Source organism: Nestor notabilis, unplaced genomic scaffold (genome assembly GCF_000696875.1).
Source record: "Nestor notabilis isolate BGI_N333 unplaced genomic scaffold, ASM69687v1 scaffold5416, whole genome shotgun sequence".
In the NCBI taxonomy this organism is placed as follows: domain Eukaryota; kingdom Metazoa; phylum Chordata; class Aves; order Psittaciformes; family Psittacidae; genus Nestor; species Nestor notabilis.
This window is the reverse complement of record NW_009932245.1, coordinates 49952-76153: the sequence shown is the minus strand read 5'-3', so window position 1 is coordinate 76153 and position 26202 is coordinate 49952. Positions and strand designations below refer to the sequence as shown.

The following is a 26202-nucleotide window of genomic DNA, read 5'->3' as shown; positions in this document are numbered from 1 at the left end:
CCGCTCTTTCCACTGTTAAAAGAGAAAAATTAGTTTGCTGTCATTCCAATTTTCACTTACAAGAGGATTGTCAGGGTAAGGGTTACTGCAGGTGACTCTACTCAACAGCACCTGCGTTAGTTTGCAGATCTTGCATAAAAGCTTCACTGAAACATAAGCAAAAGCAGCACAAAGTAAAAGCAACAATAATAATTAATGTTCTTTTGGACTTCTCAGGCATCAGCCACTGCTCAGGAAGGCCTCCTTATCAAACCAGTAGCAGGTATCCTCTGCAGCCTCATTTCCTGAAGAAACAAGCTTGGACATTTCTACTTACACTGTCACTAACTTTGGAGTATGTCACAGCAAATTGAGTAACACTTATAAGGAGTCAATGTTTCAGAATCACTGGCATCTAGGTGAAGGAAAGAAACCCAAACTAGTACCCACTCACACAAACCCAATGGAAACCAGACCATTCCCTGCGCAGCTCATGGAACCGCTTCTCATTACAAACTCAGCAACTATTATAACATAAACTCTACCTTGCATTGTGTGTGGATATAGTTATCTGGTAACATCAATTCACCCAGGAGCAATAGAGCAGAATCATGATGCCTGTGTGAAAGCATGCTACAAAACCATGCAATTCACACATCAGAAAATTTTAAACCAATGGTTCCAAAGCCTCATCACTATGAGTCTGTCCAGAAACCTTAAACCATCTCTGCATGAATGCTCACTATGAAGAAAGTGACTTCACTCTCCTCAAAAACCTTTGTTTAGCACAACAAAGACCCGTGTTCCCTAAGTGACACCATGCTACAAAAAATGAAACACTGCACACAAAACACATATACTGTAATTTTATTTACTGATATATATTGTCCCTTTTCAATACCTTATGTCAGCAAAATTGCAGTATCTTTTCATGTAACTGCAAAACCAAATGCACGTATTACAAAACTAAACTTCCTCTAGAAGTAGTATTTGAAATACAAAACTAAGTTTAAAAACTACATAAATACAAGTGCTACTTAGATAATTTTAAGTAATCAGAAGTCATTTTACAGCAGGTTGCAGATTCCATGAGTCTCATTACATGCAATTGGATAGGCATTTATATAATGGTCTGATATAAAAGTGTTCAGGGACACATATCATACAACCAGAAGACTACCACCTCATCCCTGTATTTCTCTCAGCAAATAACAAGATAGGATTTACCTCATAAATGCTGCAATACTATTATAACTTGTGTAATGATTAACAACTGTACAAGGCTTTGGACTCTTTTTTAAAACTTCATCTATATAAAGCTTTGAAGCTTTACACAATTAATACTCAGGATGACAGTTTACTGATGACTTTCTCTGTTTCCTTCTAAATAGAAGGACAGCTCTTTTCACCTTCCAGAGTCAATCTCCGACAGAGAGGGTTGAATTCTCACTGGGGAGGGAGTCATCACTGAATACACACAAACTCGCACAGTTACTATCTTTAGAGCTGTCATTCCAGAGCATCACAAGTACTGAATTTTACAACTAGATGAATTAGTACCGAGAATTTTCCTGTAAGAAATTTTAACTCTTCCCATTCTTTTAAAGGAAATACCCACATCATCTTTAATCGTCTCTGAAATAATTGCTTTCCAAAAATTTTAAAATAAAAAACTACGGATTTCTGAGAAAATTAATTCCATTTTTTACAAAAGTCAGTGTTTCAACCTGACTGATTTTCTAAGTAAGTGCTTGCTTGTACAGCGTATTTCAACTCTGAAATGCAATGCAACACGTGTAATACACAGCTGCTTTTGTCAGCAAATTATCATTTTGCTACGTTACACAAAGGCTGCCAGAGACACAATGCAGTGTTTCAGTTTGCTGAAATATTGAAAACTTCTATTCAAAAGCTGTTCCTCATGATGTCACTAGGCCTCCCTGAAAATCAGGTACAGAAAGCTCTCTACCACTAGTCTCTGGCTTTAGGAACAACCATGAAATCCATATGAGCAGTGTTGATACCAGGGATGAATGTGGAGTTGATATAGAGATGTCATGTGTGGGCAGGGAAGTGGGGAAGACAAGCTGCTTTTTCAGAGCCCCAAACCACATCCTGCAACACGGACAATTCAGAGCCCATGCAGCCATACTATTGCCTCCACAGCCCCCGTGCAGTAAGCCTGAACCTCAGTAATGCCATTAAATACACACAGTTGCCAGCAAAACCAAGTGTAATTATTCCAAAGGTGCAGTAGCTGCTTGGCAGGCAGGAATTAACCTGATGTAAATAGAATAAAGATGTTGCTCAGTGTACATGAAATACTTGGAGCACTCTGCTACGAGAAAATACATTGAGATCTCTTTTCACTCTTCATTTACACCCCGAGAAATCTAGAGTCCTTCCACTAGGAGTTTCAGAAGAGTTGAAATAAGTTCTGAACTTTTTTGTAGTTTAAGAAACTACACATAGAATAAGTCACTGAAACCAACAAATTACTACTTGTTAGAACACAAGTAAAAAAAAAAAAAAGTAAAAACAGTAACCAAGTGTTTTTGAAAACTTGGTGAGAAATAAATATAAATAACATTCACTTTCTGGGCTGAACCACATTTGCCAAGTTTCCACCCACTCCTGACATTAGTGCCAAGTTATAAACCCCTATAAAAATAAAGTTTAAGATGAAAAGGCTGCCAGGCTGTTAATCTCTGCAGTGCTACTTGGAATTACAATTACACAGAGCCATCACCTGACTTGCTTCCATAGGTGTATTTTTCCCTTATTATCAGTTTCCTTTTCCGATCACATTAGACTATAGAGCCATGTATATACTCCCAATAAACATACCAGATTCTAGTCACTTCAACCACTTCAATAATAAAAGGTTACCATTAACAGTTACGCTGGATGGAAAAAATGTGCATTACTCAACTCCTCAAGACGGCTTCCTTCTCTAACACATTGCCTGTATCAGATTCCCTGTTGTTCTTTGGTAACTATGGATTGGTAGAACTCTGTGGGATCAGGCAGAAGCAAGCCTGAGACAGCCCTGAGATGAAGACTGGCACTGCCCTGGGAGACAGGCCAGCTTGCTGGCAATGCTTTAAGTAAAAAGGAATACAGGAGCCACAAAGCTGCTGTGACACCAACTTTCTGCCTCAGATCTTCCCGAGTCAGGGTTTTTCCGTTTGCATCCTCCATTTTCCATGTTCCTACCCCATTATTCACCCCTTTTTTGCTATTGCTCCACTAAAACTGGGGATACATTTACAGCTCTTGTAGTCCTGTATGAACCAGTTGGTACTTGAATATATTGGAATACAAAGCAGTGAAGACAGAGTAGCAGGACCTTAAACTGGGAAAGAAGGGACTCCATGGACATGTGCTGCCTACGTTCAAATACTGCTGATAAACTTCCTCTGCTAGAGCTGCCTGTGCTAGTTAAACAAAAGCTGGTTCAGGAGGCTGTTGCCACGTCCATCGGTGGTGTCACCAGAGCAAAAGACATGGCAGTGATTCCCTTTTCTCCCTGTGTCGCGCTGCCTGCTATGCAATTCTGCAGCTCTTCGCTCAAAGAGCTCTTTCAAACCGAGTACAACCGTCATTTCAGAGCCACCCACCCCTCTGAAGCCATACACTAGGCCCAGACACAAGGTGTCTGGACAACAGGTACTGTGCTAAGCTCAGGAAGCAGCTCCGGGAGCATTCCATAACAGCATCTGCCCTTCGTTGTCCTATACCCCCCTCTGCAACATGTCACTATCTCTGCAAGTCAGTCAGAAAACAACATAATCCCCAGAATGGGAGCAGAAAATTGTCAGATTTCAATGTTCCTTTCTCTTCTTATAATGATTACCACGTGTGTCAATGTATTTCAGCTCCTTACCGAGTTAGAAATTTCCTGAATACAGCACAAAAGGAATCCAATGCACCCTTCCCCTGTGTGATGCTCTTAACCTCTACCCAAATATTCCTTGCACAGTCAAGCAGCTGACACAGTCTGCAGCACAATAGCTTGGGGTGGTCCGCATGCAACTTTCCATTTGAAATAAAACCAGCTCAGAAGATTTAAAATAAGATTTATTTCTCCACCTTCCCTTCCCCTCACCCTTTATTTTCACTGAGTTGTTAATAAGAACATTCTGACAAACAGCCTGTGGGGCATTTAGGGCTTATGAGTGGCACTAAATTGACTGACAGCACTGAAAACCAAACTCCTATGCACAATAACGGATGCATCAGGGAGAGCAAGAGCCTAACACATCTCCCAGCACTGCACTGCAGTGGGGACAGAGAGACCCCACTAGCGCCCATGACCCAGCAAGTCCTGAACTTTTCAGTCCCACAGGCACAGGGGCACTTTGCCTCAGAGAAGGAAGAAGCTGGTGAAGAAATGTTTTGTAATAAGTTACTAGCCGGCAGAATTGCCATGCTTCAATTGTGACAGGATGTCACCACCCAAGGCTGTTCTCTAGTGCTTCAGAGTTTGCTTCTTTGTTTTATTTATTATTTAAAACCCGGTGATCATAAAAGCCATTACCAGCGGTGGTCACAGCCAAGCAGGGAGAACTCTGTGAACTCTGGTATGCCCTGCGCTAAGCTTGAGATACAAAGGTTCCCACAATTTCTCCTGGCTTAGCATCATCCTGCTCACTGGAGCAAGGCCTGAACTTTGGAACGGTGCTTGGGAGACAAAGCGCTCTTCAGCACAGTACTACCCTCTGCCTCTGAGAGACAGGGCTGCTGCACTACACCAAGAGGGTGCCCTCTTGCTTATGCTACATAATTGTGAACTACCACTTGGTGAATAACAGAACCACTCCAGAGCACAGGAGGTGCTTTTAAAGTGGTAATTCTGTATCTTTTCATCTATAATTAAGATAACTACTTATTTCTTTTAATCACAGCCCATTTAACCACTTCAGTGCAAAGGGCTGGTCTGAGGAGTCTCATTTTCATTCAACATCTAATCTTCCTGTTTCCTCAAAGTTGTTCACTGACTTCATTCACTGCCTGATCTCTGCCTGGGCCATTTGTTCCTGCAGGCAGGACTGGAGAAAAAGCAGGTTGACTGAAGAGACTGACTTGATAGGAAGCTGTAACTTTTAAAACCCTTCCCTTCCTCTATCCTGCAGGATAGCAAAACCCCTCAGAAATAGCTATAGAGCACAAACATAAATTGTTCGTCAGCTAGCTGTGGGTAGCAAAGGCCTTTATCCAAGCCTAATGGAAAACAGACAGGAAAGGCCATTGTCTGTTCTTCACTGCAAATCATCCAGTTCCCACCAGAGCACAAATCACTATTTTCGTAATTAGAAGAACCATCATTAAAAGTGGGCCTTTGATCAGCATCAGTTTCAGGTGAACTGGGCAGAGTGTACCAACATCGCTGACTCTGTGTGTAGCTGACCTTCTCCTTCCCTTATCCTGAAGGCTAGATCCAAGTCATCCCTTGGGACACAGAGATGCTAACCTGTCTTCTACCAGTTCTGCTTAAACACAATAAGCCATATTCTTCCCATGGGCTGTCCCTGCACTGTACTGCTTCCAAAGATGCTTTTCAGAAAAGCAGCAGCTAACCCATGATCTTATTTTTCTAGATTATTTTGGGGTCACCATCCAGGTTCAAGAGTGCACATAGAAGTGCGAACTCAGTTCTTCATAATCACATTAACATCATTTGTAGACAAGACATACCAGATCCACCTGGCAGGGAAAAACATTACACTGAAGGTGCTTTAATGCACATCTGATCTAATGCATGAATACTGGTCAGCTGAAATGGAAAAGGAGAAGCAGGGCAAGTATTACTCAAACTGTCCGACAGAAACACAGAGAGTACTGGTTTAGATGGATGGATGTTCTCATTTGATATAAAAGTATCTCCCTTCCTGTCAAACTACTGTGACAAGTCTGTCCTGTTGTTTAAGCACTAACCTCTCATGGGCAACTCAAGAGGGAGGTGCAAACCTCCTAGAATACCCAGTCAATTGTGCAGTCCCTCCAGGAGATACCTCCGCTTCTCTTCCTGACTCATAACATCAGAGGTGGTGAAAGGAATGAGATAGAACACAAACATCATTAAGGCAGACATTTAAACTCTTCAGATACTTCAAGGGAACAGAATCCAATTCTGCTCTCGGAGTTATGTATTCTATAAAATCCATAGGATCACAGACAGCCACACTGCAGCTTTCAAAGCTTACGTCTATACCTTCATTTTTAACTCCTGTTCCAATCTAATCTCCACTAATGCTTACCTTCTAAAAATTCCTTTTGAGCTAACATGTCATTGTTTGGCAGCACACAAAAATATTTTTTTAAATATAAAGGAAAATTAATTTTGAGATTCTGCAGATTAAAATAAAAAAGTGTTTGCTTTTTAGAAAATGGAGACATCCAGTCTTTACCAAGAATACAAAAGTGACTGGGCAGACACCTCAGCCTCAGCACAAAACTGGTCTGTTCCAGGCTCTGTACTTGGAACAGAAGACATTTTAAAACCATAAAGTTGAGTGACATTATTTGAGCAGCTTTGGTCAGCATCTCCTAATTAAAACAGGTACAACGTCCCTGCCTGGCAGGGGCAAGACACAGGACAGGTGGCTAGGTAGTTCCCCTACAGAAAAGCTTCCAACCTTTATCACACTGACATATGTTCCCTAAAGCAGCAACAGCTGCAGCTCCAGCCACACGCATGCGCAAGAGATGGCATTCAGCTAACTGCACATATCCTTCTGCCACGACACGTGTGCTACTGAGAACCACTGCTCCAAGAGGGTCAAAAGACATGTAAGACATTCTGGAGAGATGAAATTCATAGATGCATTTTCTTCAGATAAAAGCTAAGCTTAAGTAAAAAAAGAAAACCAAAACAAAATAAAAAACTCCCCACCAAATGGTGTGTTTTAATTCTTTTTAGGGAGAGCAATAGCCAAGAGGGCCACAGCTCAAAGCCTCTGGAACGCACTGCAGTGGGTAAATTGTTTCTTAACAATACACACACTCAAATCCTCCAAACTGGCATTTAACATCAGGGACAATGCTGAAATGCAAAATGCTAGTGTGGGCGTGGAAAACAGCAGTCAAGGGGTCTATAACTCTTGCTGAATCTTGACAACTTTACACTTATATTTAAAGAGAGATGCTACTTTTTCCTCATGATCAGTGCAAACTGATGAACTACTTCCCTCATAAAATAGCACAGCAGGCCACAAAGAGAATATCTCTGAGGCACAGATGATCTTCAGGTCACTTATGTCATCTATATACTGAAAATCTTGCCTGCAAATGATCTTATTTTTTGTCCCTAAGAAAGTGAGGAAAGTCCTATTTTTAGTGAAATAAATACACAGTCAGGAGTGTAAAAGTAAGCAAAGGAAAAATTACAGTAATGTGAAGAGCCACACAGCTAACCTGAATGACCCAAATTGGTTTAGTGCCAGAGCCACGACTAATATCCAAACAAGGCATAAAATGATCTCTTCTTAAAAAACTTAACGTCTCTGCCTCCATAGTATTTCTCCCTGTTAGTTAAAATGGAAAAAGGTCAAGATCTATATAGGCATATCTATACATTCATAAATCCCTCTGTTTACAGAGACATACATACACATGCATGTATCAATAAGTAGGACATTTTTAGAAGTCAAAACCAATGCTTGGGAATGACTGGTGTGCCTTTTCATGAGGCTTCTGCCACATCTGCTTCAGAGGAACAATTAAAAACTATTCCTTGGAACAGATAATGACAATTTCCCCCAGATTTGCACTGGCAGTATCACTACTCTGGAATCCTAGGTTCCTTCAGACTGGAAATAAGAAAGCTGGGAGCCCTTCTGAATCCTGTTTCTAACCTCTTTCAACCTACAACAGCCTCTAAAACACATTACAAGAAAAACAGATTGCTCTGTCTATCCGTTATGGGAAGTAAGCAAACATACTTTCAAGAATAAAACAGCACACAAACAACAAATCAGTAATATTGGAAAAATCAAAGCACAGCCAAAACAGATTCTCAATTTAAGGAAGCTTTTTCTTACATTCCTGATCTGTTGAAATAGAAACGACTGAGCCCTCCTCCTTTAAACTGAAAAGCCTCATCATTCCACAAAAACTTTGAGACAGTCACAGTCTCAAAACTCACATCCACAGAAAGCTATATTTTGACAGACGCTGATGACAGGAGCAAAGATGAAATGTTCTTAATATGCAGACAAAGAAAATATGTCTTTTTATTTTTAAGTTCACAATGTATTTATTTCTCCCCTCTGCCTTCCTAACTTCCTCCCACCAAGCTAAGTTGTGTCATCAGGCAAAAAGAAAAAATTCACACCAGTTAAGAGTTTTAGTTGTGAAAGAATTCTGATACAGTGATAGTCCTTGTGGTAAAAATAGAAAGCATGACACTTGGAAGTGAAATATCTATTGAGAAAAAGAGCTGAAAAATATTCAAAATGCTACAAACCCAAAACACTGGGCAATGAGTAGGTAACTGGTACAACTTTGATCCCTTGACAATGATCTGAGTTGCATGTCAAAGTTCTGAAATACTTCCTTCCATACGTACATATATACATACAGTTACTTACAAAGTGTTATTTTCATTTGTGCATCTGTTTGTGAATCAAATTAAGAACCGAAGCAAGCCTTTTAAACAATGTTCAAATCCTGAATTTCAACAACATTGAATACCTTCTCCCAGCTTCAGCAAGTTCAGCAGCTAGAGAAACCAGACAAGCGGTTCTCAGATTCCAAGGAGCATCCCCATGGGACTGGCCAGGAGCAAGACGGTTTGAGAGTCACTGCACTAAGCCACGGCTGTCACAGTTGTCATCACTTAATAGGTAACCTTCATTAAAAGGGGGGAACTCTGATTCTTCATTCAAGTAGGTTTAAACATGCTTACTCCCTGCCATGTATGCACATGGTATGTACTGAAACACCTTGCAGTCCTCAAAAAGATGAATAATTAAAAAGTAAGTAAAAGGAGCTAAAAAAAGCTTTACATAGTAATATTAGATTCATTCATGGTGCATACTCTGGAAAAAAAAAATTACAATACAAACCAGATAGTCTAATTACCCCCCAAATGATTACACACATCCATAAGGGGAAGAGAAATGTCCACAGAAGAACTGTCAGCTTTTTGTTTCCCAACTACTGTACATCTTCCATTCAAACTGTGTTAATACAAGCTCTCCTTCAAATATATATGTGTATCCCAAGGAGACTGGAAAGAGTGGACATCCTGTCACAAACTCACTCGTGTCTTCACATGTATCCCAAGTGGTAGGCTCAGAGTCAGGAGGAGACAAAAAGCCTCTATCCTCACACCAGCCAATTCCTGTATCTGTCTGTATACTAACTCTCGTGCCGCTGAGTAAACTGTGAATGTCTTAAAACCTTAAGGGGCTGGGGCAGGGTGGGAGGAAAAATTCAAGCAGAATTTTATTCTAGCATCATCTTGACACAAGACAAAATTACCATGCTGAGCTGAACCAACTGAAACTTCTTTTAAATTACAAGCATAAATAGTTTAGCTGTCTTTTCGGTGAGTTCGACAGAATGCACACTGAGAATGTTTACTTGAGATCTGATACCATTCTATTTGTATACAGCTTTTTACATCTGTTGCTAATGATATCAAATTATTGATTGTTCACTTTCTTATATTTATTTAAACATTAACTATATACTCAGCAACCTGATGCTTTTCCCCTTTTTTTTTTCCCTTTTTCCAGAGAACTTTTTATTTTTGCCTGGCTTCAGTTGTAATTACTTTGATCTTCCAGAGTATATAATTGTTTTACTGTTTATTTATTTCTATGAGCAAGGAAAAAAGTTTGACCTAGGAGATCTATATGTGGCAATTTGTAACAAAATCACATAGCTTATGTTGAGGAAATCATGGTTTTGATTAAGAAGCAACCATTTAGTTCCCACTGTTTTATTAAAACAGACATTAGCAGATAATAGGAAACACATTTAACACTGTAGGCTGCATTTAGTTTGCAACATCAATAAAGTTATTTTGAAGCCCCTTCCAATTCTGCATTTGCCACAGCCCATGTGAATTGTTTTTTGCTTTTACTTTCTAATAACCAGCTCTAGAGTTACACATGCATATGGGTGCTGGTCCCAAAGACTCTAAACCATAGTTTTACCCAATCTATTCAGATTACACCTAAAAAAAATTAATTGCTGCATCATCCATCCACCTTCATGGAAAAACTAAGTCCTTTTTTGTAATTATTATTAAAGGAGCACGTGATGACTAAAGCATGCAACTGAAGTCACTGATTTTGCCTACTAACTGAGCTGTCCTGTATGAGTATTTGGCTACAGAAAAGAAACAAAATGACATGAAAACAGAAGTGATGAGAAATTGAAACTACCCAAAGAAGTGCCAAAGTCTTTCTGTTTCCAGGGGGTTTAGATTACTGCCCTGAAGTTGTATGGCTGTTTATTCTCCATGCACCACTGTACCTGCCATAGATTCTTTGTTTTCTCTCCCACTCATATGGTTGATGAATCAACACTACTTGAACTGCTTTATAGCAGCTTGTGTTTACTTCACACATACCTTAACCTTCCTTTTTCTCCTCCTACTAACACACACATACACTTCCAAGCAGCAGCGACTGGCTGTGTCTCTTTGAATAGCACAGATACAGAGTTATCTGGCAAACTCTTCACGTTTGGATCCTTGACCTTTTGATTGAGGTTTCATTCTGCTTTTACTGCACTCAACAATTTAACTGTGCACTTACTAAGTAAAAAAAGTAAGAGCTTCAAGAATTCAATGCTCTAAGAATGGAAGAAAGTGGAAGACAGCAGCGTGCTAGAAACACTCAGAACCTGTAGTGGCATCTCTGCGGTTAAGAACACTACAGTTAAGGGCTTCCAGTGCCTCTGCAACTGGCACCCTTGCCCAGTTTGGAAAAAAAGAAGGCTGGGGGGGGAGGGAAGCCTGTCTCTATTCTCCTAGAATGGCAAGTAAAAGCGAATGGTGATGACCTTGAAGCTGTTTGATTCCTTTGATTGTTTTTTAACCAAGAGGATATGTTAGAGCACTTCGAATAAAATTCTTTTATTAAGAGACCATTTAGAGCAAAGAAACATTTCAGAGTCACACAATGGCAATTTAGAGAGAAAAGAAACTATTCAGTTTCTTTTTTTATTACACAGTTACACCATGTACTAAAATGTTGAATCCTGTACTTCAAGCCTAAATGATTTTAGTAGGTGAAAATCAACACCTCCATTTCCTCATCTGCACTGTTACCCCACTTCCAACTGAAAAATCTTCCTTCTAGACACAAATGATTTTAGCATAAAAACATTCTATTTTTTTAAATCCCGTAGTGAAAATCTGATCACTGCACAGCCCGAGCCGCCTGAGCCTCTTACAGGTACACTCCACACAGACCAGCCGTGCAGAGGAAAACCAGATGCCTTCGAACTTGTTCTGATATTCTATGCAATTTTGTTTCATGTGTTCCTAACTCAAGCAGCAGACTCTTTATGGTATTATTATGCAGATTTCTAGTCTGTCCTATGGAAACTAAACAAGCAACCTTTCATTGCCCATGTATGCCAGCTGTTTAAGAAAAAAACAGAGCAGACTTTGAAGCTGCTAATCTTCATGCAACTAAAACAACAACGGCTTCTCAAGAAGGACAAGACATTACCCTATTTCTGCATCATGTTTTGGATCCTGTTATGATTTTCCTGGCCACTGAAAGGATCACAGACAGGAACAACAAAAACAGCTTATGTCTTCTTTCAGACAATGAATCTTCCCTTCAGTGGTGTAGTAACAGAGAAAAACTACAAAAAAACCTATCACAGAGCAAAGCTGCTCTCCAAGGGTGATGGTTATCTGGGGAGAGAGCAGCCAGTTGGTATTATGGAAAAGCTTCCGACTACCCCAAAAATCCTGCTCAAAGCATATGTGTATTTTAAAACAAAAAACCTACCAAAACAAACGGTCCAGTACACACTCAAGTGTCTTCCCAAAGGAAAGGATGGATAAAAGAACAAACTACACAGGAGGGATGCTTATCACATCATTTTGTGTACTCTTAAAAGGTGATGAGACATTTCAGTAGTGAGCATGGGATGAACTTACACAGAATAATTTTATTGCCTCAGGCATTCACTGCTGATCAACTAACACAATTTCACTGTAGGAAAAAAAAAAGCAATAAACAATGGGCTATTTTCATCTTAACTTCAGTGGGTGCAGCACCTTGTTATTTAGCAAGGTCTCCTAACACTCAGGTATTAAATTCTCTATTGGTAACCAGATTCATATGATAAAACATGACAGGAATGTCAGTACACTTTGCAGAATTGAAAACAGAAAACAAGGGCACACGTAACTTAGATGGATGCTTTTTAGCTTTCATGAATAAAATGCAACTAAGGTAATTTACATAGCAGTTTAACTTTCAAATCCTGAGATACTGCAACATTTTTTTTCCAGAACGTTTTAGCTTAATTCAAAACACAGTTGATCTTTCAGCACAACTAAATGGGATATTTTAAGTATGTTTTAAGTGGCCTGTGTTTTGATACCAGCCTTGTTTGCAAAGTATCAGATTTAATTTCAAATGTGCTGTGACTGTGCCCTCTTTGTAGACAAATTCACTAATATTATTATAGCTTATTATCACTTTTACTTAAAGCAAATAGTCTCAAACTGTCAGCAGAAGTTCAAGAACTTGGAAAGTCACAAAAAAAAAAATCAATTTACCTTTAATCTTCTTGTACTTTTTGTACCATCTCCCAAACTCCTGGCACTTGGTTGCTGACACATTGGCATAGTATGTGCTATTTACAATGGATGAAATCATACTCTGGAAGTACAGAAAGAAAGACAAAAAGTGTTTTAAAATATCTTCCACAATTAGAAGTCTATTCCAGGAAAAGCGAATGACATGCGAGTGCACCACGATCATCCATTTGTGACTTTAAAAGAAGCATCTAACAAAAAGAATTGAGTTTACTCTCCATTCCCTGTTCCCAGCCATAATTAAAAATACAAAATAATAATTATTGTTTTGCATAATAATACAAAAAAGATTAGAATGAACCTAGGCTGAGACCTGCAGCTCAGACTGGTGGGGCAATTCTACTTTAGTTTGAATTACAACTATTACAACATCTAAACTTGAGTTGTGTAACAACAGGCGGTGCCAGGCTGCGGAACACATGCTCACCACAGCCAGTGAGCATGATTTAGGAACCAGGTCCTAAAGGTAGGATGCTTCAGCATGCATAATCCAAATAATGCTTTTCAGATGTCTCAGATACGTTTCCAAATGCAGCAACACCACACAGCCAAGAACTGGCGAACATCCGTGCTACTCACTGCAGAACAAGTTAGGCAAGTAAGTTAATATAATTTATAGAAACGTGTGATTAGCCCTTGTGTGAAACATCACCCAAAAGAGAAATTAACAGTGCCATTCAGAGGTAAGGGAACTACACACACTACAATACAGAACAGCCAAAAACCACAAAAATGCTCCAGAAAACAGAGATATCACTTACTTCAGCACCAACCCTCTCTACTCTTTATGAATTCCCTCTAAGTGACTCAGTACAAGCCAGCTGAAGTTGAGGTGCGGAGTCGTTCTGCAGCACCTCATCCCCATCAAAATTATACTTTATATCTAGAATGCTTCTGCCCATAGGGTGGGAAACAGCCTGGGTACTGGCAGTTTTTCCTTTCTATTTTTTCCACTCCCTTCATCCATTCTATAGAGGAAGCATCTTCTTAACAATAACATTTTGCTTTCCTTTTTCTCCCCCTTAATTCTTCCAGGGCGAAATAGTTCCCAACACACGTACATTTCCAGTAAGAAAACGCAACCTAACACCACTAACACATGGGAGCCAACGCACCTTCTCCAGAAATCACATTTCCTTATGCCCTCCTTCCTCACTTACGACAAAGCTCAGAAAAAGCCCTTGCACATTGTGTGACCTTTCTGCACAGAGATGAGGAGAGTGAGGATGATCTCACAACTCAAACAAGCTATCTACTGTAGGTTCAAGCTCTGTCCCGCCAGCTCCTGCCAGCTCTTGTACAAAATGGGATCTTGGCCATCTCTGGAAAGCTAAGAGGCTTACACATTGGCTTACTCAATTTTAACAATGCTTTAGAAACAAAAACATCCCCTCCCTCTTCCAGATTTATCCAGCCTTCTACCCACTTCACTGCAGTATCACAGGACTCCGCCTGTTCCTGAACTCTCGAGTTTTGGGGACTTAAAAATTGTGAGCAAAACTGAGAGACTTCAGTTAACTGAGTAGTACAGATTGGTTCAGCCTTAAACAGGTATTTTCCCTGTCAGAAAAGAGGTTCTTCTGCATTTGAACTTCTAACTTTCCACTTGAAGGCTGCTACAGTGCACTGCAGTAGAGTCTGAAGGCTATGAAGTAAGAGTCTTTTTAAGTAGCAGCTTCAATCTCTGAGATTCAATTTTCTAATTAAAATCAATATTTTGAGACATAAACCTAGCATTGTGGCAGTCAGTAGCAATTCCCTGCCCATAAATCCTCCCTTGCTCTAAGTCACTTTAACAAGCAATAGTATTCTGAATGCCTGACATGGACATAACCTCTGCTAAGGAAAGATTTTGAGCAAAGCTGAGCTGAGCTAACTTGGGGGTTTTCAGTGTCACTTTAGTTAAATTCCCAGTCAGTAAGGAAGGGTGGGAAAATTGTTTAGCTCTGTCTACATAACAATTTGGGTTTCCCTCTTTTCCCCCCCCTCCACCAAATCCTCTAGCTCTACAACAAATCAACATTATTGAAATTGGAGGGCTATTAAATATCACAGAATATATTAACCCATTAACCTTTATTTGAGAAAACAAAGCTTAAACTAAATAGTGAAATCAAATAGTAAATCAACCATTGGTGAAAAAACCCAGGACAGACTCTCTTCAACTGCTTGACAGTAGAGCAGGGGAAAGAACCATAAGTTTTAAACTACATACCCTCACAATTAAATGTAAAGGAACGCTAGAGGTATTTTTCTTCAGTAAGTCTGCAGAAGGGAAATATCTGTTCAGAAGAGAGTGGCAAAAAAAACCACCGACTAATTGCAAATTTCTAAATGATGCATATGAAGCAGCAGATATGTTTGGTATGTGTGTGGCCATGACACACGTGGAATGAAAACTACTTAGACCAGGAGGGAGCTAAGAAATATCCACACAAAGAAAATCCGGTGCAATAAGTTCAAGGAGAAAAATACAGAATGCACTCACATCCCAAGAAATCTTGCTCCAGCAAAGAGACAAAATGAATGGCCAGTGCTGAAATGAGTTACACAAAATACAGCAAAGACAGAGGTCTCTATGCAAAGATGGAAATGCTGGAATAACTGGATTTCTTTCTGCCACACACACTCCCTCCCACCTATCCTCCTTCCCCCCAGCTTGGTTAACTGGGATTTATTTGTTTGAACAGGAGCCGTATGCTATGGGTAGCTAAGCTGCAGCCACATAATACACCTAGCAGAAAAAAACAGAACAATTTTAAATCAAAGTGAATGATTACATTTCCCATTAGTGGCAATCAGAATCCCCATCTGGGCTGCATGGAGAGCTCGGGCACCGGGAACCAGAGACGGAGCACCATCACCAGTGGGAGCAAGAGCTCCCTGCACTGCCCCTCTCCACTGCTGTACTTGAGGCACTGTGAACACATTAATAAACAGCAGCATTTACTCTGCAGTCTGACTCCTAAGAGACCACTCTGCAATTTGCTGCTGTCAATAATATATTAACCACAAGGGGGTTGTAATGACATTTCACATTTGGCACGATATTTTTTTAAAACTGATTTGGGAGAAGGAATTGTATTAGAGGCATATTCAGATGATGGTAATAGACAGCTCCTATACAACCTTCCATTGTATCTTCTGCATTTTGTGAGCCAAAACAAAAGAGATTGAAACTTTTTATGGCAACAGTAATAATAATAAATAATAACAACAATAACAGCAGCTGCATTCATGCAGTCCCAGTTCAAGGGTGAGCTTAGTAACTCAAGGTCACTTACACCTGTGCTTAAAAGTAAGCAAGCTCAGTTTTCTACAGAAGGATCTCCTTTTAGATTTGCCCACTAAATAAATACTGGCGCAAAGATTTTTGCTGCTATGGTTCTGCCATCAGTAATTTTGTAAATATACTTCAGACTGAGGCTACAGAAGGAGTACACCAACTGCAGCATTTCCACCTGCTAGGCTTTGAAATAGAAGCGGGAGGAAAAAGTCCCAGACAACAAATGATTTCTGCATATGAAATGATGTATAGTTTAGTTATACTGGATATTGAAGAAGAATGGGCAGACACAATCATATGCTGCAATCATCATTAGCTGACCAGATTCCACAGATAATTCTATTTAAAGAAATTACACTTAAACTGTGTGAAAGCAAAAATACTCTTGTATTCAATGCACTTACGCTCTGTAGAGTCACTGCTACTCCTTTAGTAAATAAGGTAAGTTACATGGCTTTTCCTCATACAGCCTTTACATTCTTGTTGATTCTGCAGACCCCCCCCATGGCTAAGGAAGATGAGGAACATGATTCCTACCAACTGCAAAGACCTAAATTCTGCTCTGTATCTCACCTCTGCTGCTTTTACACAGAAAGAATTCTCTTGGTACACGGAGGCTTTGGATCACAAATCGCAGGATGAGCATACAGTGCAATGCAAGACAGGCAACCACAGGAGAAAAAGTGTTGGATATGGGCTAGCAAAGCAATGGATTATTAGCAAGCAGAGACTACCGATGCTTTGACTTTTGTACATTAACCAATGATTCTAATAGGTTTTTTAGAAGGCAACGTATTAGTCACTCCTAAGCAAAGTGACTTGGTCTGGGTGCTGAAGTTTTCAGTCATGAAATTTTTATTAATTTCTCATTATGAAACTCAAAGAACAAACAGACCTAATGAGATCTGCAGGAACCGGTGTCTTAGACATGACACCACTGCTGTTTGTAAAGCAGTCATGGAGAATAAGACTGAGTTTTTGTTCTTTTTTTAACATATGTATACAGTTTTTGTTGCTCTTTCCTAGAATCTGAGGCACAACTATTAAAAGAGCATACTTTTTATCATAGTTGGAGGCTCACAAGAGCAACCCACAGGTTAGTAGGGGAGGCAGGCCTCTGCTAGTGAGAATAAGCCACTCAAATCTTGCATTTGAAGATCATTAGTCCTATTGCAAAAGGTTCATATAAAGTTCTAAATAAAGAATTTACATATCTCTGAACAGCAGGATAAAAACCAACAAATTCATTCATAATTCCCACCTGGCAACGCACTAAGAAAATATGGTATGATCTTTTCTATATTAATTAGAATTTCTCCTTTCTGAAGCAAACCAGAAACCTATTTGGTATTTATGGAATTGTTTTACTGAATAAATATGAACGTTAGATCTTTTAAATATGGCTTTCCCTAAGCCTGTTAAAAACACTGACCTGTGAGAGAGGGCATTCTTTGGCTAATGTGCTCTGATTCATCTCTTTGAGCAGTTCCTTTAAGGCATTGCGAACTGTGGCGTGGTTCCACTGCTCTGCTGGCAAGTCTTCCAATTTTGAACAACTGTTAAAACAGAAAGCAGAAAGCAGATAGAAACATTACCTTCACAGATGCTTACTCTTTGCATACAAGTGCTACAGACCTTTAAGCAGTGAGCACAACCTTGAAGTTGCCTGCTTAGCCAGCCCATCAAGATGTGTCTTCCCTCTTTCCCCTCCCCACCAAGCCTGACTTCCGGAAGATGTGTAGTTCAACTAGAAGAATAACAGTACATAGGAGGAATATCAGCTACTCCTACTATAGTATTGTATATGTGTGTACAACCATTCCCTCTGGGGCCTGATGGAGAGCAAAGAAACTTCAGACAGAGAAAGATACTCCTGCTGGCATAGAAAAATAAACGTATATACCACACTGCCACTAACAAAATCCCTAAAGAGTAAGGGCCCTCAACACGTGGAGGTGAGGCTTTGAACAATGAACTTCATGTTATACAGGTTCTTATAACTGCCCTCAATGCTGAAGTATCCAAGAGCCTTTCAGAAACACATTAAGCCATATGCCCAGCATCTGCCACGTGTAGTTCATTCTCACTTCCATTTTACAACAACTGTTTATCTAGTGAAGCTTTTGAATTCCTGTGACTTGTGTCTCTTTCAATTCAACAAGATTACAGTCTGTGTCTACATACATGGGGCCAGACCTGAGAGGCACATCAGAAAGCTGAGAGAAGCTTGCCATTGCCATTCATGTCTGAGAGACTTAATGCATGCTCTCCAATCAACCTCTAAGGTTGTTCTGCCTATACAGCCTGGCTTTACCCTCAGAGTTGAAAGTTCAGTTACGCTTGAGGAGTTCAAGTAGTCAATGACCATCTTTATCTCAAAGACACGGGCTATCTTTTATTTACACGGCATCCAGGCATTCAAGCACTTTGAAGATTAAAGAATGAGACCTTGATCGTGGACTGATACCTTCCAATGATACGTATGTGACAATAAGCTAGATGGACTCCTGGTAGCTCGTACTTCTGAGGAGATGAGTTACTGCACTACAGTTTTATAGCAGCTACAGGCTCTAGACGCTCTTTTACAACTATGCTTCAGAGATGCAGCCTAGCTGAGAAATGGTAACAGCTAAAGAAAGGCCTGTTAGAGGGAACTGGAAACCCCAAGCTCCATCGGAGATGTAACAGGAAAGAAACGTTGCTGTTTGAGAGGTTAATGTCAATGAGGCACCAGCTACTTCCAAATTACAAATTGAACTGAACAGTTGGAGGATATGTACCTGCCACCAAATGACACACACACACATCCCAGTGGACCCCTCTTCTTTCAAGCTGAGCTTCAAAGAATTGTGAGCAAATTATTCCAGGCTGTCTGTTATTTTTGCCTCTGTCCTGGCCACAGAGCTACAGCAGACTGTGCAATGCAGGCTCACCAGCAGATCTAGAGTATGACATGCACTGCCAGGGACCTGCCTTAACAACTTACGCAGAGGATCAGTAACTACTTGAGGACTCTTTCGAAGGTCAATAGACAGAAAAGGGGGAGAAAAAGGGGTGGGGTGCAAGTAAGTGTAAAAGTATCAGGAGCTTTTGCTTTGCTAATCAGAACTGGTAGGAAGGAAAATACGTAGTAACACATCCCTTACTCATCTTCTTGCCTTTTCACTGGGAAGACCACTGGAGGCAGAAGAAAAGTCAAAAAGCTCCCCTCCCCAAGGGGAAGACCTGGATTCTCACAAAGCAGTCCTGGACAAAGGCAAGGAGTTTATTGTTTTGATACAATAAGGCCTCAATAATCCATTAAATTAGGAATTGCGGAAAGGTCTGCCTTTAAAGGCCCCTTATCTTTACTTAATGGAGCTTCTGCCCCTCCCCTCCCTACCACCATATTGCTACTTCAAAAAACATACAAATCAGATGGAACATGCAGCAAAAAGCTGCCAGGTGACCCACCCTTCTCTTAATTTTTCTTTTCATTTCATCAGAAGACCAGAAATTAATGAAGACAGGATGTGCTAATCTCTGTAGTAATGCTGTAATCGACAGAGCAGCTCAGAGAATAGAGAAGGACAGATGTTCAGAAACACCCACCTTTGTAATTGGATTTTCAATGTCACAACATGATAGACATCTTGTAGCATGTCGGCTACTGTCGCATCTGGTGCATCAGTCACATAACTGAGAGGGAGGGGATTCCACCTCCCAAGCTTGATTATTCCTGAGAAGGAAACAAAAAAATTATACTTCATATTTTATCAGCCATTTACTAAACCCTTTGATAAGCTTGTCTGCTCATGAAATTCAGGATATGACTTGAGGTTTATTGCAGTCTTGCTTAAAAAGATCTGTTGTACTGACTCCTGAAACAAACAATGGAGAAGAGTAGGAATAGATTTTAAATTCTTAGCAGAGAGCTGCTGACATGTTTCTGGCTCTTAAATTACTTCAAGGAAGCACAGGAGGCTTCCTCTCTTCACATCTTTCGTCATCCCACTAAAGCCTAGTTCTCTAAGTTAGAACAAGCTTTAAATACTCTGTAGTCCCAATTTTGCAGTCTACAAAACCCTTCAGTAAATAAATGCATTAGTTTTGACTTGAAGAGGAAAATTCCTATGTGTGGGCTTTCAGCACACAGTTACAATCTAAGCATGGTATGATTCCCAGTGTGGATGGATAGCACTGGAAATCCAGCAAGTAGGAAGAGTTCACTCCCAGCTACAAGTTGTACTGTGCAGACAGTTGCTTTTCTTTGTGAATAAAAAAAAAACAACTGCAAGCAGCTGACCACAGATCCAAAATAGCATTTTGGGGGTGGAGGAGAATGCTCTAAGTTCTATTTCTACTTCTGTTCATTCTTTAATGGAGATCATCACCTCTTCTGTATATGAGCTTGTCACAAAGACTGTAAACTTGGATGGTAAACCATTTGGTGCAGAGGTATTATTTCTGTTTAGACAATTGCAGAGGGCCCACCCACACCAGAAACAATGACTAATACCCAGGAATGACTTCCAGGAAGATGTCAAACAAAGCAAGCCACAGTGCCATCTTACATGAGAGTAAAGCACTTCAGCCTTGTTCTGCACTATCACCAACTACTGCTTTTATTCCCTCCTCCACTCTGTTCCCACTGCCTCACTGTTCTGCTCATGTAACTTTTCTCAGCACCATCCTACAAGACACCAATAACCTTTTCTCCCATTTAAACTGATGCCTTTTACGGTTTGCTTATATACTTTTTGATCTTCAAAAAGACCATCTGTAAACCCTACTGCCAAAAATACACTAATACACTAATAGATACAAAAACTACTTCCTCTGTGATAACACAAGCTCCAAGAACCCTCTTTGGGCATCTGGAAAGATGCTGTGATGTCAAGAAACTTCAACTCTCTCCTTTCTAATCCCAGCTATTCACCACTTCTGCAACTAATCAAACTGAAATAAATTGCAAAAGCCTTTTATCCTGCTCTCCCAAACATGATCATAAAGTAGGTACATCCTCTGAAACAGTGAAACAAAGCTTCTTGCACAAAGACAATAACGGAACACAATGCTTATAAGCCCATGAATCACCTGCTATGGAATATTTTTTCCCCATTCCTACATAGGTTGAAGAGAAAGTAATTTTAGTACAACTCCTTTTCTGCAGAACTTAAATCTTCGCATTTACCACTGACATACTGCTTTGCAAGGTATTTTATCATCACATACTGAAAGCGGGAAGTGACCTAGTTCATCCTCAGTGGCACAAAGTTTTACTGTAACATGCTGGTACAGATGGGCTAGTATTTCAAGAGCCGATTAGAAAGCTTTTGGCTAGGGCAGATCTTGTCCAAATGAAACAAAAAGTTACTAAGTGTTGCTTGATATCCAATGCTTGAAAATGGGACATAAACAGAACAAAAACATTTAAATGATGCACTGTTTCAGTATTAAGATTTAACAATCTGGTGCTGAATATGCTGCAGTATAAATAGTGCCTGGACTCAGATCCAGTAAAGTAACACACAGCACTCATTCACAGCACCGTATGTCTCCAGTGCTGGCTCCTTGAGTCATATTCCACTTGCCAAGAAAAGCTGTTTTTCTTAAGGGGATAGTTTACTTAATGTTATCTCTGGTGACAACAAGAAATGCATATAGTACAGCATATATTAGTCATGAAATGAGCATCAAGGGTCCACTGAGTGTAATACATGCTGGGAAAACACAGTTTAGCTGCTGACTTCCTTCACCCTCTTCTGCTATAGAATAATTTAAAGCAAAAATCACCTAAAAATCCAGAAATCTATACCAGCTTCACAGAACACTTGGCTTCCTATGTTTAACCACGCCAAGTTTTCATGTAATTGAAAAAATAAGCATCATATGTGCCCCATAAGTCACATCTAAATTGGTAATAGTTTACAAGAGGCTTTATTTTTCATTCAATTAAGGAAAGCACTCAGAGAGCACACCATCTGCAACTGCTCGGGCCTGGCAATGCTGGCAAGAGACAAAGAGATGGTCGGAGGTCACTGATGTTACCAAAGGTGTCCCCAGACTAAGAAGGGTCTATAGAGATACACCACAGTGCAGCCAGAGTGCACCATGAGAAATCCTACACGAATTGCTCTACAGGAAATGTCTGCTACTACTGGAAGTGAGGTAGGGTTTATTTCTTCTTTTTAATCCTCCTCTGCAACTGGAGAGGAAATTGTTTTGGCTGGATTTAGACAAACACAGGTGTTACCATAATGCTTGGTGCCTCTGCATGTTAGCACCTGCTGCGAGTCCTTTACTCCGTGTTACAGCACTGCTGATGTACACTGTTTTTTCAGCCGCTGTGATATGACGTGTGAAGTTCTTTTCCAGAGCAAGTTAAGCTGGTCCAAATGATAGCCAGAAGCCATGGTTTCCACCCAGCTCCTCAGCAGATTTCACAGGTGGTTTGTTTCATGGCACTGTACTTAATGCAACTCTTGGGTTGCATTTGGGAAGATGATGCTAGCTTGTTGAGCAAATGTATTCTCTGCACGCTAGAAGACATCCCTGAATGACACAGGAGACCTTATATCAGCCTTCCAATACCTAAAGGGGGCCTACAATAAATCTGGAGAGAGACTTCTTACAAGAGCATGTAGTGACAGGACAAGGGGCAATGGCTTTAAGCTGATAGAGGAAGATTTAGATTAGACATTAGGAAGTTCTTTCCTCTGAGGGTGCTGAGGCGCTGGCACAGGGTGCTCAGAGAAGCTGTAGCTGCCCCATCCCTGGCAGTGTTCAAGGCCAGGTTGGATGGGGCTTTGAGCAACCTGGTCTAGTGGAAGGTGTTCCTGCCTATGGCAGGGGGTTTGGAACTGGATAATCTTTAAGGTCACTTCCAACCCATTCTGCGATTCTATGACACCTCAGTAAAACATGAGTGGACCAAAATTTTCCTTGTAAAAAGGTCCCTTCTCGTCCAGGACTGGGTGTTTCTAGTGTAATATCAACACCAAGATGAGAACAGCCTGGTAGCAAGAGGTTGCTTCCACATACATTGTTTTTTATTATTCCTCTTATTGACTTCAAATGGTTCAGCTCAGGCCTTTAAAGAAATCATTTTAACTGGCCTGACTGAGCTTTTATTCTGCCACGACTGAGACACGGAAGTGGGGACAGGAACGAGCAATGGTCATAGATGTCACTAACCGTGTTATTAATGAATATACTACCGCTCCAGGAATATCACTCTTCTGTCACCTCCAGACTTGCTCAAAATTGTGTGTGGATAATATGCAGCAGACCAGATTGCTCAGGAAATCTGAAAGCACGTCTTTCATAAGTTCACAAAACTCCTCTATCAATGAGTCTGGTTCTCCTTCCTCTATCAATGATGCTTATGGACTCTTTTCCTGTATAAGTTTTTTGAAGGGAATGTTCAACAGATTTCAAAGCTTGCACTCACTGGAGAAAAGGCTGTACACTCAAACAGCTCTCAAGAACTCATCTAGAAATGGCTGAACGCAGCCCAGGCGAGTCAGTCAATTAAAGACAATAAACAGACAAAACAGTTGCCTCAAAAGATTTCACTCCCCAACTCCTTCATATTTTAGAAGAGATTCTCTATCCATGCTGGCTGGTGGTTCTTGAATGGCACGTCCTTCTACACACAGGCTTTTTATTAAGCTAAAGCTTCAGATTCATCAAAACGCAGATAGGGAAAAAAAGAGAGAGTAACCCAGTTAAAAATCTGCATAACAACCTTTACCCACAAGAATGCCAGAACACACTGGTGGCAAACTTCAGTGAGTCGAGTGTCAGGTTCGTATTTAACAACCACTGCAATTCACTGCTGTTGTTCCACATAGGCCAACAAAGCGCCACCCTGCCAGAGTGCTTTCAATTCAGTCTCATTGAAAATGCAGTTCCTTTGAAGAAGAATGTGATAACTATGCAAATCAAAGTAGAACAATACATTGAACATAAGGTTTGACCACCTACTTCATGGCTGATCTCGATACCTAGTTAAACATTCTCTACCTGTATGGGCTAGGAACCTCTTTTGTCTTTGCAAATGGACAGATAACCACACAGTACCCTCATTCTAAGAATGCCACATCTAGGGTTTAGAGTATCTATCTCATAGTCTAGCTACGACACTTCTTGACATTTCCAAATTCCTGATTGTAGTTAAACAAAACAAACAGGACAAGAACATGCCTCACATTGTCACTGGTTCCCTTCACAAAGTATCTCCTGCTCCCACCATGGTTAGACTCATGGTTAGACCTTTCACAAATTATGAGCGTATCTGAGTTACACCTTGAATGGATGCTTGGATATAGGTTACGCAGCATTAATTCAATTGATTTAAAATCCTAATCTGCTAGGGTTAAAATTAAGGGCTCAAATGAAGAACACTTTGGAAGTTCATATCAGCATCACCACCCCCACCTCAACATTTCTCTGGAGACAGCTACAAAATGAATCACAAGTAATACTTGCCCAAATATGTACAGAGAGGGTTACAGAAGGAATTTTGTGTTCTTCGGATAAAGGGGAAAAAGGATAGCAGAGAACACTGATTCCTTACCAAACTTTGTAAAGAAAAGCACTGGCCACCACTAAGCAGATAAACCAATCGAATCCCTGATGCACAATACCAAAATCTCTCATTTTCTATAGCATAAGCAAACATAACCTGCTGAGACTCATATAGGGTGAGGTGTTAAAGCAGACAATTGATCTTGTGGATTGATGGACACATTCAGGCTGGAAACTGGAGAAATGAAAAGCGTGTTTCTTACACTACAGCTCCATGTTCACTAACATGTTGCAGGCTGTGGCAGTACAAGTTACATCCAGATCAGGCAAGAACATGTGCCTGTACAGTCAGACACAGCAACCACCACCATGTTTATGTGAGCTTCAGACAGGCTGAGGGAATAGGCAGTGACCAACCCAGCATAAGATCTTCTGGACTATATTTACACCTTGAAAATTTGTTGAGCAAATCTGAATTTGCAGAGTTACACTGGACCAGAGCCATGCCTCATGTGGCTGTGGTGTTCCAGAGCTGTACTAGGTGTCCTACTGCTCGCTTTCCTGCACCACAAGATCACAGCCTGAGTGGCTAACTGCAAACACAAGGCTGGCTGACAAACACAACCAGTATTTGCTGCCATGCTCTGAGTTCCATTTGTTTAAACAGCAGCTCTTAACAACACAACAGAAACTAAGGAGAAATTAGTGTTAGCACCCAAACGCTTTTGACTCCTTTTACATCTCCAAATGAAACACCTCAGTGAAACGCTCAATAAAACCCCCACTTCTGCAACTATTAAGCCATTTATCCATCCACCACTAGTGACAGGTCCCCCTTCGAGATGGGTAGGCTCTTGTGACGTTGATTGCATCTGTTTATCCTCCACCTTGTCCCTATGCTATAGCATGTAATTTTCCTTTGTTTAGCTGTGCTTTGTTACAGAAATTAAAAACTGCCTGTCCCATGTAACAAGTACATAGAATTATTCATCCATAAATCAGTTTGCAGGAAATCACTACCCTGTGGTACGTAATAACTCAGCCTGTGTTTCTAACCTGTACCCTGGCTGTAGTGTATCATCAAACTGTAACAACATAAAGGCATAATTTGTAGTTATTATTGTTAATCCAGCAAAGGGAATGACTTTTCAAGCAGAAAGGAGAAAAAGGCAACAGGAACAATTAAAAAAAAATCCAATCCTGATTATATTAATTTTTGTATTATATTATTATTTTCTAGCTCTTAGGGAAATCTAAAAACATTACACTGCCTTTGCCCATCATTATAAGGTTGCCCGTATTATACTGTTGAATTTCTATCAGCAACCTATTGGGGTAATAGAAGGGAAAAATAATCAGCATAATCCTCCCATGCACTTCTAAAGCACCTTTCATCAGAGGATCCCAAAGCACTTTAAAAGCATTAATTAATTGAGCTTTGTAACATCCCTGTGAGGTAGACTGTACTATGCCAATTGACATATTGGTGATTTAGTGATTGAAAGCACACAACGAACATAATCCTATGTTTATGCCAATACAAAAGAATCTCCCTCCTTCCTCACTTCAGGCCATAATAAATAATTCAGTGAGAGAACAGGAATAAACTATGTGATTACACTGTGAT

At 40.3% G+C, this 26202-nt stretch overlaps 1 protein-coding gene across 1 annotated transcript in view; it reads right to left on the bottom strand.

Annotated features, from left to right (window-relative positions):
* The window catches only part of SATB2 (SATB homeobox 2), a 109167-nt gene that overhangs the window by 52247 nt on the left and 30718 nt on the right, over positions 1–26202 (bottom strand). The window contains exons 2-4 of the mRNA XM_010016276.1: positions 19656–19782; positions 17497–17620; positions 12740–12842 (exon numbers count right to left, since the gene is read on the bottom strand). Coding sequence (XP_010014578.1) covers positions 12740–12842; positions 17497–17620; positions 19656–19782 — 354 coding nt within the window. The remainder of the gene's footprint in view (positions 1–12739; positions 12843–17496; positions 17621–19655; positions 19783–26202) is intronic.